This window comes from Pelecanus crispus, chromosome Z (assembly GCF_030463565.1).
Source record: "Pelecanus crispus isolate bPelCri1 chromosome Z, bPelCri1.pri, whole genome shotgun sequence".
NCBI lineage: Eukaryota > Metazoa > Chordata > Aves > Pelecaniformes > Pelecanidae > Pelecanus > Pelecanus crispus.
In genome coordinates this window covers 24610772-24625072 of record NC_134676.1, presented here as the reverse complement: position 1 = coordinate 24625072, position 14301 = coordinate 24610772, and the positions used below count along the sequence as shown (strand labels likewise).

The 14301-nt window shown below is 36.8% G+C and overlaps 1 protein-coding gene across 3 annotated transcripts in view; it reads left to right on the top strand.

Annotated features, from left to right (window-relative positions):
* ADAMTS6 (ADAM metallopeptidase with thrombospondin type 1 motif 6) overlaps window positions 1-14301 on the top strand; it is a 153716-nt gene that overhangs the window by 127204 nt on the left and 12211 nt on the right. For all 3 annotated transcript variants that reach the window (XM_075726450.1, XM_075726449.1, XM_075726448.1), the window contains 2 exons: window positions 7500-7629; window positions 11146-11350. In XM_075726450.1, coding sequence (XP_075582565.1) covers window positions 7500-7629; window positions 11146-11350 — 335 coding nt within the window. The remainder of the gene's footprint in view (window positions 1-7499; window positions 7630-11145; window positions 11351-14301) is intronic.

Below are 14301 nucleotides of genomic sequence, written 5' to 3'. Positions count from 1 at the left end.
AGGACCTCTTGTTCTAGGGCCTGGCTAAATTTTGCAGAATAGAAGAGTATTCTTCCTATTGCAGTATAGGAAGAGAAGTAAATGGAGTGGTAGGAAGGAGAAGGAGGGTTTCCTGCTTACGACAGCTCAGTGTGGTGCCAGAGGTCTGGATTCCATTCCTGCCTCCCTTGTGCGGTTCTCGTGATACTGAGCAACTAAAAGCATACATTACAGTCTTACTTGCTAATTAGCAGTTCATCATTATATGGGTACTTCTCTGGAATGTCTGACCTCTGAAGCATGCAATGAATTTCATCATTGCATGAAGTGTGTGTAAAGCAAAGCATTCTAAAAACTCAGCCAGGCACCTGAAATCAATGGACTCTTTCCACAGTAGACATTATACCTCTTCTCCCCCTGTATTCTTCATAGAGTGGTCTAGGAGATAAATCAAAGTCTGTGAAACAATTACATGTTTAGATAACCTCTAAAAAGCAGAAGGAAGTTAGTCTTTCATGAGAGATTATAAACTGTGTGTTTAGTAGTGTCATTCGTGTTAAAGGAGAAAAAAAAATATTCCATAGTTTCTCTGCCAAAAAGCATCATGTTCTGTACAGTGAACCAAGCAGAAATCAAGTCTCCAAAGTCAGAGGTTTATTTTGGTATTTTCTTAAGTTTTTCTAAAAATAGGTTCTTCAGATTTACCAGGTAGTTAAAAAGGCTTGCCTGGTAACAGACAACTCTCTTATTTTCCTGGATTCATGTACTCATATGTAGGATGAGAATATAATTTCATTATTTTTTTAATATCTCTTAGTTCTTAGGCTTAGAAATCCAGAATTGCAGCTTTTCTTTCTGTACACTAGAACCAGTATTTCCTATATTGAAAAACTTTTCCTTAAAATACAAATTTATAGTATGTGAGCTAGCTCTCTGGGGACATTATGTAAAACTGAGCTACATGTATTCTCCATATTAATTCCCTTTTTTCCTGAAAGTTCGCTGGTAACTGTTCTACTCTGAGTCAAGAATTTTCAGAAGGAAAGTTTGTTACTATCTCATATAGGTCTTTATAGCCGGTGGCAGACTTGGACAAGACTACAGGAACACGAGGCCAGAGAATACCAGAATGTACAGTGCACGTTTATCTATACAGAGAAGAGTGGGAGAGGAGAGAACACATGGAATTGAGATGGGATGAACAGTTCACTGGAATTCAGAAAAAAATCATGACAACAGAAGATTTTTCTTTAAAGACCTGATTATTATTTAATGAGAAAGTCTGAGAAAGGGAAAACTAGAATACATAGAAATAGGAAATAAAACAATAAAATGAGGGCTGGAAAGAGAAGATAGTGCTAAAATAAGAAAGGGTGATATATATATCACTTACAGATCACAGAACTGTAGTTTATTTACTCTCATGCCTGTCTTTCCTTATATGTTATCTTGCAGCTTTCTGAGGGCAAGTGTATGACTTTGTCCAGATCCATAAGTATTCTTAATGAGGAAGTGAACTGCTGGTGGTATTGTTTAAAAAAATCCAACAAAGGGGAAAAAAATCCTTCTAGGTGTTTTTACTTTTGTATACATTTAAAAATAAACTCCAATAAGTGCATACCACCTTCTTTTTAATTTCTTCTATGCTTAATAAATTCTAGCAGTAAATGGCAACAAATGACAGCATTTGTTATTTGGAATTTACCAGGTATCCTAAGCATTGGTTTTGATTTCATCCATTCTATTAGAGTTCATCTCCAGATGAGTTAAGTGTCTTAGATATTCATGGTTTTTTATGAAATAATCAGCTAGTATACTATTAAAAGTAAATTGATTGCTGTCCACTTTTCTTTGCTGCTCATCTTTCTTGTAGAGTGGTGCCTACTATGTTTTTCTTTCATGCCCTCAGATGAATTATGAAGCTGTCTTTAGACAAACAAAACATACTTGTCCTCATCAAGAAAAATGTAAGTTTGGCTCTGTGATGAACATCTTGTGATCTGATGAGTGAGCTCAGAAAGTATGTCTGGGTTAACCAGCATGCACTAGTTCTAGTGATGCAGCATTCACTATGTATTGGTACTGGCATCTTTATAATTAACTGTTGCAATCGCAAACCACAATTTTTGGGATTGCTTTTAAAAATAGATATAGCATTTACATGCCTGCAATTTTAATTTAAGAATAAAATGTGTTCCATGTAATTTAAAATTTGGCTGCTGAAAGTCATGCAGACTATTTGTGAATTGAAATCTGCAAAACATCTCAGTTCTCTGGAGATTATGGTCACTAAACCACTGGAGTTTTGTTTTCTATTAGAATTGCATTGACCAGTCATGAGGACATTTTGTGTCTTTTATTATATAATACAAATCTGTAGATTTGAAAGCAGAGTGGTTCTGTCTAGCTGCTTCTAATTATTCCCCCAAGAGTTTAAATGAACTTGTTTAGCTGTCCTTCTTAGATTATTTTAAGAGAGACCATATACTCAGGGAAGAGTTGATAATTTAAAAAGATTTTTTTTGAAGGCCCACAGGGCTTAACCAAGTTGTAGCTGTTGTCTGGGTAGCAACTGCACTTCTAGCTTTTTCCATTTCTTTTTCTTGTCTTAAAGTTAGAATCTGAATTTTGTTTCTGAGATTTTATTTTAAGTAACATTAATTAGATAGCAGTGATGTAAAGTTTACATACTGTGCAGCAAGATGCTGCAGAACATTTTAAAACTGGATTAATATATCTCCTCGCATGGATTAAAGATTCTTCACTGTGTGAGTGAATAGTGGTGAATACTGTCTTACAGGTGAAATGCTACCTGACCAATGTTCAATAAATACCACGTCTGACTTTAAATTTTTTTGAAAACAGAGCACAAGAATACTTTGTGTTCATAGTACTTCAGAATACTTTATTACATAGCTCCTCAGAAATGAATTTACTGAGGCTGCCAATTTTTAGCCAAAGCCTGGAAGGAAATGTGATGATGCCAGTAGGAAATTCATTGAAAACATAACATCAATATCTATGCTATCCTATGAATATATTTATGAGAATGGCATGCATAATTAAAATGCTTAATTCTGAAGTGTGTATAAATATTATTTTTAAGCAATTATATTTGAGGGAAATATTATGAAGGCAATGTTCAGCCTATTTTATCAGCCACCAAGAGAATTAAGGCAGCTTGTGATAGAAAGGGTAAATGATTATTCATCAGTTGGAGCTGAACATAAATTCTGTGTCAACTAGCAGCAGCATGTTACTAGCATTGTTGTTTGGCTAGACCTTTTAAATACTATTTCTCATCACAGTGAAGTTTGAGTAGAAAATTGCAAAAAAAATATTCCTACTCAGATTGTCAGATCTGATTTTAATTATTCTCATCTGTTGTCAGCGTTCACATAGATTGTAGAATTTAAAGTGAATCATTTTATTTGTCAAGAACCAAAGGAAGATATTATAAAGGAGAGCCTAATCTGGTGAACATTTTTCTCTCTCTTTCATTCTGCAATTTGATATGTCTTATCTACTAAAATAGTACTAAAGGAATAGAGAACTGAAGGAAATAATCTCTCACTCGTGTGTGTACACATATGTGTGTATATATATAAAAAAAAACCCCAACATTGTACTACTAACTGATTTGAAATTTTGAAGAAAAGTATAAAGATATAGAAATAAGTGACAGATGGGGCAAAATGTAATGTTATAGGTCATGCTTGACTAGCCAGGTATACTTCAATATATAACTGATTTTCTAAACCAAGGAAATATAGTAGGTTCATTGAGCTAGACTTTCTTAAGGCTTTTTTTGTCACCTACACCTAAAAAAGATTCAGAAAAGATCAGTAGACAAGAGGCATGCTTACAGTGTAAATTACTGGGCCAAAAGGCAGTGAGCCTAGCAGGCTTCTTAAAGACCTTTCACAGGACTCATGACACATCAGGATTTTTTGTTCTGATGGCAACATAAAAAGTAGAAAGCTCTGATGAAATTTGCTAACAGTGCAGTGCTAGGAGATGTATGGGGAAGACTGGGGTATGTTGTAGTCATGATAAAGGTAGATCTTACTTTAGGATGTATTTATTTAAAATATTAATGGCACTGGATAAGACACTAGTAAAATCCTTCTGGAGTACTGGGCACAGTTTGTATTGTGGCTGTAATAAACTCAGGTGTGAGCAGGTGCATAGAAGGGTTGTGAGGCTGACCAAAGGAATGATGTATCTAACAACACAGAGACTGCAAGAGTTGACTGGGTTAAAACAATAAAGTCACTTAAACTAAAAGACTGTTTTGACTTTAAAGAATTTAAATTGGCAATTAATGCATCTAGAGGGGAAATTGGAATGCTTATAGTAGTCATAGGTGTGATGTTCAGAAAAATGTACTTGGGCTTAGAGTGGAGCTTGATCAGTTTATGAAAGGGGTTACAGAGGGTGGTTCCCAGCAATAGAAGGGCATTGCTTCTAGTTGTATGTTCTAAGTTCCTGTGTTCCAAGGTTATTTAGTTGCCCTTATAGTGCAAGATCTCACTGAATTTCAGCTTTATATCATTTCATGTAGTTGAAATACTAGGTGCTGAGAATGCTACAAATGGAACATCTTTATGTGAACGTCTAAAATCTTTGATACCTGATGGATGAATATCTGAAAGAGAATATCTGTATGCTAACTCAATCAACCAACAGCTGTGGAGGCATGTACTTCAGGCCCTTGAGGGTCCCCCATGCTAAGTTTCTTAGTTTCATCTGGACCTAACTGTCTAGCAAAACGATTTTTTTCCAACATGTAAAGCACATAAATTGAAAATTAGCCAAAAAATTGAGGTTGAATACCGTTCAAAAATGGTATTTTCTTTTTAGCTTGTTCATGTCGATTTGCGCATGTAGGATACACTTGGAAAACAGTCTGGCAGCCTTCTGCACTGTTTAGTGGTACCTACTGTTGTCTAATGTGGCATCCAGATACATGTAGAAAGAAAAGCAAATGGAAGAAGCTGACTGGTTTACCTGGCTCACCTGTAAGATGTATGTCTCATTAATCAGTATCTGTTTCATAAATAAAGCTTATTTTAAAATGATTGTGATGTTTATGGATAACCTGAGATGTCAGACGTGTGAAATGATTTACAGCCTGATTTAAAGTGCCTACTTTGTGAAGGTAGCTGTAATCAAAAAGGAGATATCCCAGCAGCAAAGCTCTGGACTCTGGATTTAGGTATTGCAGTAGAGTGAAGACTTCTGCATTAGGCATCTCTTGTCTCAACATGGTTAATGATTTTGAGGTCAGGTGAGGAGGTGAGTGATTTTGAGGGTTGATACAAAGTTCTCACCTGCTAAACAGGCATCCTGTAAGAAGTGGTTTGTTGAGTGATGAATCTAACTCTTCTGCTTGTCAGGAACGTGAAAACTGGAGTTGAGGGCACATGGAACATTTTTATGTGCTTAGGATCCAGACTGCTGGGTTTTCCTGAGAGTGCTTGAATTAACAATGCTGTATTTTCACATGAGAGATAAAACCCATATTTTGCAGGATGCCATGACAGTCATCTATTAAATAGCAATTCCCTATTGCAGTGTGACGAGATTTCAGCTGGGAATACGTCTCCAGAAGAGTACTCTTAACTGTGTGCCATAGAAAGCTGAGGAGTCTAAGAGGGTGGAGAAAGGGGAGATTTTTCTAATAAGCGTTCTGGGCCACAGTGCAGCTAGGGATGCAAGATTCATGGGGCCCATGGCAGGAAGACAAGAAAGGGATTTAATGCATAACCAGAAAACAAGACATTCATCTAGCAGAGGCAGGTATGGATTTTCATCCTTGCTCTCAAGATGGTTTAGACATTTTATATCAGACTGTAATTGAATAAAAACTAGAAATAAGCTACTGACTAGAAATCACAGTCTTGCCATCTTAGCTAAATTAATTACTAAGTCACTAAGTTCGGTGTGCTCACACGTGCTGTGCTCATGGGAATTAGAAATCCCATCAGGGTGAGAACGGATCATGCCTACTCCTGCATCTGCAGCCTCATGGGCAAGTGCATGCCATCCTCAAGACTCATAAAAAAGGAGCTTACCATTTTCCCCATGTCGTTTGCACATAACGTCATGAAGACATTTCACATGCCTCTTTCTGTAGACTGGGACACTTCTGTTCATAGCCAAGCAGGATGCTTTGTGGGCCAAACTTAAGGCACCTCAAGGCTAGGCTTGCCTCACTGTTGGAATTAGATACCTAAATTCTGTATAGGTCACATTTTAGGAACGAAAGTAGGAGATTTGATTCTTATCCATAATGAATAACAAAAGAAGCAATTGCAAGGTAAGTTGCTTAGCTTGTTTAAAAAGAGCAAAAGGACTACAAATATTTGGTGAAAGAAATCCAATGTTTTTAGTGGGATGCTTAGTGTCTGAAAAACATATTTATATAATTAATTTTATTACTGCACGTCTACCTCCTATAAAAAGCTTGTCTTAAAATGAAGAGAGGGCTGTAAAGTTGGCAGATATTTGAAGCCAGGATGTTTTCATCCCTATTTAATTGTATACATTTCACATTTTGGAAAAAGTTCAATAATTGCTTCTGTTTTTAAGGAAGGTTCAGGGCTTTTTGCAATTTTTATCGTACAAATAATCCTGTTCTTTCAGTATTATGACTACTCTAGTTCAATAAGAACTGCATATGAATTGCAGATCCACAGTCTTTTTATGCTAGCAAACATCATACAGCTTGTTCTAAAAAGACAGCAGGAGGCCATGTGTACTGCTCTGTACAGCAATACTCAGAGCTGCATTGTTGTCATATCAGTGTTTCTTTAGTGCCTTTCTTTAGATCCTGTTTTTTTAAAAATCAGAAAATCTGCTTAATTCACTACCTTGTAATGTTGCCTTGATAGTGATATGTCATTATATTTTGGGAATAATAATCACCTCGAAACTGCCCTGTTCATGGTTAACACTGAAAGAGGAGCTGGGAGTGCCAGACAAAATGAGCATTCACAAACTATCTTTCAGAATGAATAATACTTCTATTATTTTAATGAAGAAAACATTTATAGGATGACATGTATAAAAATGCAACACTGTTTCCCAGTATTGCTGGTTTATTTTAAACCAGAGCATATAATAATTCTGCATTGAAGTGTGACCACATTCTATTTGGTCATGTTTTCCTTGGAAATTTAAGTGTCTTTTACTAGGAGAGGAGGGTAGACAGAAAATGGATTTTATGCAATATACAAATAAAAACAATCTGTTAGTAGATCTATAAATATATTCCCTTTGTTTTAGAAAACAACAGGAATTTAAAATCCTCTGTCAGTGGGGTGGCCTAAAATTGAAGGAAAATGAAAGATTTATTGTGGTCAGGGGGCATTCAGTCAGTTGGAATTCACACCCCTGCAGCATTCAGCCAATTAAAGTAGGACGGTAGGATTAATAATCAATAGGTGAAATACACTTTTACTCAACAAATAGAAGAGCAAGAATGATTAATTACTGGTGTTTCATTTCATCCTAAGGTGTGCAGAAACAAGAGGTGGTCTGTAAAAGGCTGGATGACAACTCCATTGTACAAAACAATTACTGTGACCCTGACAGTAAGCCTCCAGAAAACCAAAGAGCCTGCAACACTGAGCCTTGCCCACCTGAGTAAGTCATTAATCACTAAGATGGACATGTGTTTTGCATAGAGAGAAGAGTCTTTGTAATCTACAATAAATCTTGTTGACGTGTGTATAAAATTCTGATCTAGTATTAGGGTCCTGTCTTATCAGACAGGATATTTGGGTTTAGGTTTTGGTGATGGTTTCTTGTTCCTCTGAAATCAGTTGTGGAAAATACATACTTTGACCTAGAGGAGGCCTGATTTGATTGAGGATCAGTGGTGTTTGAACTACGCAAAGCAGTTCAGACATTGTGAGTAAACAGATATTAGCAAAGCAGTTTCTTGGGGTCAGCTGTGGTGAATAGTGCTTAGACTAGAACTGGGGACCATTCTTAAGGCAACAATGACAGAAGAATCTTGAGGTGAGACTAATTTATTTATATTTATACTACATACAAAATGGTTGCCCTATTTTTAAGTATATTATATTAAAATTTGGGTTGAAGTATTCACATGAGAAACAGCAAACATAGAAACTGCTTAGTAGACCAAAGTATTTACTGGTAATAGTTTTGTCAAACAACTCTCTCTTCAGCATACTCATTGTTGTACAGTAATGCTGTATGCCTTTAGGATTAGGTGCCTACTTGATTATGCCTATTTAGTTTTATTTTTAAAGATAGCTGTATGCTATATATTGAAAAGATAATTTAAAAACACAGCAACTCCTGTTAAAAAATGAAATTTGGCAAGGACCTATAGCATAGCTTAATATTACTACAAAAGGTGTTTAGAAATAGCTTTGATATTTTGCACTAAAAAATAATTTCAGCATATGTGCAACAGCTCCTTATGTTTTGAGATAAAACTGGTGGGAAAAATGGAAGAGATACAACAGTTTATTGATTCACAAGCTCTGGTTAGTTTAAGTTTGGTGATAATCTGTAGCTATATTCTAATTGGGCATGAAAATCATTAATGCTGATTAAATGTAGATATTGCACAATAAAGAAATACTGTGGTTTCTTCTAAATGTCTCTTAAAAACTGTAAAATTGTAGCATGAAGGAGACCGGGAGGAATGAGACAAGACTATTAATGCATTGAAGTCCCAACAGGTCTTCATGAAGCCAGTTTCTTCTTAGAGTTTCAGCTCTTTCCCTGGTGTGATGACTGGTTACAGGATGGCAGGACAATGTCTTCTACACTTACTTCCCTTGTGTCATGTACCATACTGATTTGACAGAAATGAAGCCATTACACTGCTCTCACCTTGTGTGTGTTTCAGTGTGAATGTGCTATCTCGAACAGGTCTAAAGTAGGTCTAAATCATTGTCCCCACAGTCTATCTGTAAATATATGTTTACCCTCCAAGGATATGCACTTGGATTCTATTCAGATAACACTCTTTAGCATGGCTATAAGTGCACTAACTAAGCCCTCACACCATGTACCTGAGAGCAGAACTTGGGAAGTGGTCATGTTTGGTCAGTTCCTTTTTACCAAACACATCCCTACCCCTTCCTTTGTGTGGCTTAACTATTAACAGATTAGCACTTTAAAAAGTAGTATTAACATAGTTATTTCAAACTATTTAATTTTTACTTTTTACACTGACATTATTTAAAAAACAAAACCAAGAAAAAAACCCCAACCCATAAGGCAGGACACTTTAGATTCTTCATCCAGTACAGCAGGGACATTGATGGCCATGGTGAAACTCAAGTAATTGAGATTCAGAAAGTGAGTAGATGTGTATCAGCATCTGCTTGAATATGTCAGAGCAGTTCAGCCCACATCTGCCTCCATTCTCATGTTCCCCACATGTGAATACAAAACGCTAAACTCCTAAGGAAGGGTTCTTGATTCCTGATCCTGTAAGTAGTCTAGAAGGCAGCTGTTCAAATAACAGACAGCTACCCAAAGAAGTTTGATCCTTTTGGCTGAAAGATTTCTCACCCAGCGAGACTTCCTCTTCATATAGAGTGGCCAAATATTTCCTTTTTTAATTAACACAATTCTGCATTCCCTGTGGTGTATATCAAAAGTTATGAAAATGTTACTCTAACTGAATGCCAGTTACATTACACTTGATGTCCCTGAGCCGCAGCAAAGACTATGTTTGTTCACAGTATTTTGTTTGTTATTACAATAAGTTCCAGGTTTCAAGAAATGATGCAGGTAACTCTCATAGTTCTATGAATTATGAATAGTACTGTCTTGTCATACAGTATAAATGTAAAAGGTACATGAGAATGCTCTTGAGCAAATCATAATACCAGCTAAAAATTAACACTTCAGCCTCTCCAAAGCTCTGAAAAAGCTTCTAATTCTCCCTACTGTGGTAAAAGCATTAGTTTGGTGGTGAAGAAACACAATTCTCTTTTGCCGGGAAATTAATGACAGAATATGGCGTATTTGTTTGCATCTCTGCATTGATCTACGTTCATATTAGAATATATTACACATTCTGTAACACAAGACAGGATAGCAGCACATTTTTTTTGACAGAGGCTTCATAAAATGACAAATCTTATGAGTCAGCACCAAGCATACCTCCAGGAACATCCACAGTGACTGACATGCCTGGCACTTTTGGTGTGTTGTCAGCATGTGATAGCATACAAGACTTCACCTTCATCCTTTGCAAGGATGATTCAGGCGAGTGTATCTAATCAACATATGAAATACTGAAGACCAAATGTGCTCAACAATGTGAAGAGATATTTCCAGTGAATTGAGCGGCATTAACCGTTCATCAGTAGGAAAAAAAAACCCCAAAACCAAAAAAACCCCACATTACAGCCATATTAACAGCTGCTTTAATTTCTGCGGCAACACGGAGTAATCTAAATACACCGTACAACTCCTGACTTTTGCTATGCACATGCAAATACTCAGAAGTTCCCTCTAGCAGCTATCATGCAGTGCTTTAAATTTTTTAAATATTTGTTGAGATCATTTTTTCATGCAATGTATTAATGTTTTACTAGTGTTAGCTTTACTCTAATAAATAAAAATATTTTTCATTTCAGTATAGCCTTTTATTAAAAAGCTTAGAAATGTTTCATAATCAGATGAGAATTAATGCTCAGAAAGCCCAATTTTGAGATCAAATTATTTTATTGTAATGACACTAGAGAGGCAACTATCTTGGCTTTTAGCTTGTGCTGTAACCTACAGCAGTGGTTCTCAAACATTTGCAGTTGCAAACCACTGTCAGAGAAATAATTTCAAGTAAGTCCAGTACAAATCTACTTAAATAGCTGCAGTTTTGTCACACTCAACAATCCTTTCTAATTACAATAGCCTAGGCTGGAAATTGCTGCTCTACAAAAATACAAAGTAGTATTAGTATTGGAAGATATGATTGCAGTGAGGCATAAATTAAAATGTTCAGTAAAAAGACGCTTAGGTTTCTACTTCATTTTACTGTGAATAGGTGTATTGTTAACAATTATTTTGGTTTAATAATTTAAACTATTTGGATTCTGAGTTTGTGCAATTATCTACTCTGTTTCTGAAATGCATTAACTGAGTCTCCTAACTTTTTCTGTCCAGATGGTTTATAGGAGATTGGTCAGAATGCAGTAAGACCTGTGATGGAGGAATGCGTTCACGAACAGTTCTCTGTATCAGAAAGATTGGACCTTCTGAGGAGGAGACGCTGGACAATACCAACTGTTTAACACACCGGCCTATTGAAAAAGAGCCTTGTAACAATCAGTCCTGTCCCCCACAGTGGGTTGCTTTGGACTGGTCAGAAGTAAGGAAATTTTGCTGGTTTAGCTCATTGGTAGTAGTGGAAACAAGAGATCTGACCACTGGATATTAGTACATTTTCTATTGCTGTTTGCTAAGTAAAGGATTAATAAGAAATTCAAAGCCTCATAGATTTAGTATTGAAACAATTTTTTTCTTTTCTCTTTCCTTCTATGTTCTCAGTTCTGTTGTTTTCTCAAATGATTATGACCTGGTTTTATTAATCATAGTAGAAAAATAGTAAATACAAAATAGGATAGTAAAGTAGTAAAAAAAACCCAATTAAAAAAAAACCCTTAGAATAGCCCTTTGGTGTGAAATAGTTGTCTTAAAGAAAAAAGCAATTTCCATTTCCATTGTTTTTTGAACAGGCAAATAGCTGGATAGTAGAGATGATGGGTTTACAATGTCAGAAGCCAGAATATACTGCTTTTTTTTTTCCTGAAGTAAGCATGCTGATGTAAAGCATCACCTTTTTTAGCAACATGCCTCAAGAGGCAGACCTCAGAGTTGATATTTTCTTTATTAAGGAAAGAGTATCTTAACACTGTTAAGTAAGGTGATATCTGTTACAGTATGAGCCAAGCTCGTACTATACCTTATACTGATTCACATATTAAATTTGAAGAATGTGAACCAGTGCAGCTGAAAGGAAAGGCACATACATTTGAATGGGACTGCATCACATGCAAATCAAGAGTGCAAAAATGTCTACATACTTTTTCACATCCTTGCTATCCCGGACTCCCATCTCACCCCACTTTTTATCTCAAAGTACCCTTTGGAGTACTTACAAGTTATGATTTCCTGAATTTGTCTGTGTCCTTGCTGTCAAATGCAGCCATATCATATCGTTGCTTTCAGAGATTGATTAAACTATGTTTTAAAATCAGTTAATTTGGGGGTTTGTCCCACTGCTTCTTGGAAAACTACTCCTGAACTTCAGTCTTTGGATTGCAAGAAGTGTTCTAATGTTCTAGTTCCATGCCAGTTTATACCTGTTCGCTTTTGGTATCTGCAGCGGCCTTTCTTCCTTTCCAGCTATTATTCATCAAAAATAAATTAATCTCGATCACGTTCTGCTTTCATGTTTCAGCTTGAAGTCGTCTTTTTGGGAGTGGATGACTAGACTTAAATGTATATATTATCTCAGAGGAGGTTTCACATGTGCCTCATTCTTCTGTTTCCTGCCTCTACTGAAAATACCCGTAACCTACAGTGTATTGGTATACCCTAAATAAGCTTCTTCTGTTCCACAGCTATCACATATTAATTACGTAAAGTCATCTTAAACTCTGCTAATATATCCAGACCTTTATCCCCCTTTTTTAATTTCTTGGGGCTTCGGGGTTTTTTTGGGAAGTGCATGCTCTTGCATGTCATACTGCCAAAATTCACTTAATTTCAATTATTAATGCCTTCGTGGTTGTCCAGTTTTTCCTGTAGAGCATGCCTCTGTAGCAGGAAGGTCAGTTAGTTAGGTGTGCTATCTGCTAGTTTCAGTAATTTCAGAAACACTGAACAACTGAAACTACTTTTGTATGAACATCATTAAGTAGACTGAAACAAATACGGACCAGATCAGTCCTATAACTGATCCTAGAAGGTCTTTGCAGGTAACATCTCTCAAATGCTAAACTTTACGCAGTTGTAATCCCCTTTTCAAATACTTTACTGAAGCCCAAGTAGGTTAGAACTGTTCCACTTCCTTTGTCTAAAAAACATGAAAGGAGGCTATTAGAATAAACTGGAATGATCTACCAATGATATACCCATGATTCATTGTGTCCCATTTTCTGTTTACTTGCTTGCCTTTAAACAGTCTTTCATTCAAAGTGAATGATAAATCACTGGATACTATAAAGAAGGTTGATGTGCCTGTAGTTGCACAGATCTATTCTATGCACAGACACTTTTAGCTCCAAAGGTCGTTACAGTCTCTGGAAATTCAAAGTATAAAGAAGGAAGCCTGCTAGCATCACTATGAGCACCCACAGAAGTGGTACAGAACAGCTCTTACCATAGTTTGTTAATACAGGTAATATAGTTCACTAAATCACAGAATGGTTGAAGTTGGAAGGAACCTCTGGAGGATATCTCCAAGGATGGAGACTCCATCTGCTATTAGTTAATAACAGTCTAAGCATTATGGCAGTACTTAAAAGTAGTAATATCAATGTGTTAAACTACAGTGCTGTGAGCTGCCATCAAAGTTGTTGTTGTTCATCCCCTTGCTGTCTTCACACTTGTATAATCTCCATCTGTTCTTCTTAGAAGAAGAAACTACTTCTGTAGACAATTTTTTATTATTATAGAATCATAGAATCGTTTAGGTTGGAAAAGACCTTTAAGATCATCCAGTCCAACCATTAACCTAACATTACCAAGTCTACACTAAACCAATCAAGGGTAGACTAGACTAAACCATGTCCTAAAGTGCCACGTCTACCCGTTTTTTGAATGCTTCCAGGGATGGTGACTCCACCACCTCTCTGGGCAGCCTGTTCCAATGCTTGACTACCCTTTCCGTGATGAAATTTTTCCTAATATCCAATCTAAACCTCCCCTAGCGCAGCTTAAGCCCATTTCCTCTCATCCTATCGCTAACTACATGGGAGAAGAGACCAACACCCACCTCACTACAACCTCCTTTCAGGTAGTTGTAGAGAGCGATAAGGTCTCCCCTCATCCTCCTCTTCTCTAGGCTAAACAACCCCAGTTCCCTCAGCCGCTCCTCATAAGGCCTGTGCTCCAGACCCTTCACCAGCCTTGTTGCCCTTCTCTGGACACGCTCCAGCAACCCAATGTCTTTCTTGTAGTGAGGGGCCCAAAACTGGACACAGTATTCCAGGTGCGGCCTCACCAGCGCCGAGTACAGGGGGACAATCACCTCCCTGCTCCTGCTGGCCACGCCATTCCTGATACAAGCCAGGACGCTGTTGGCCTTCTTGGCCA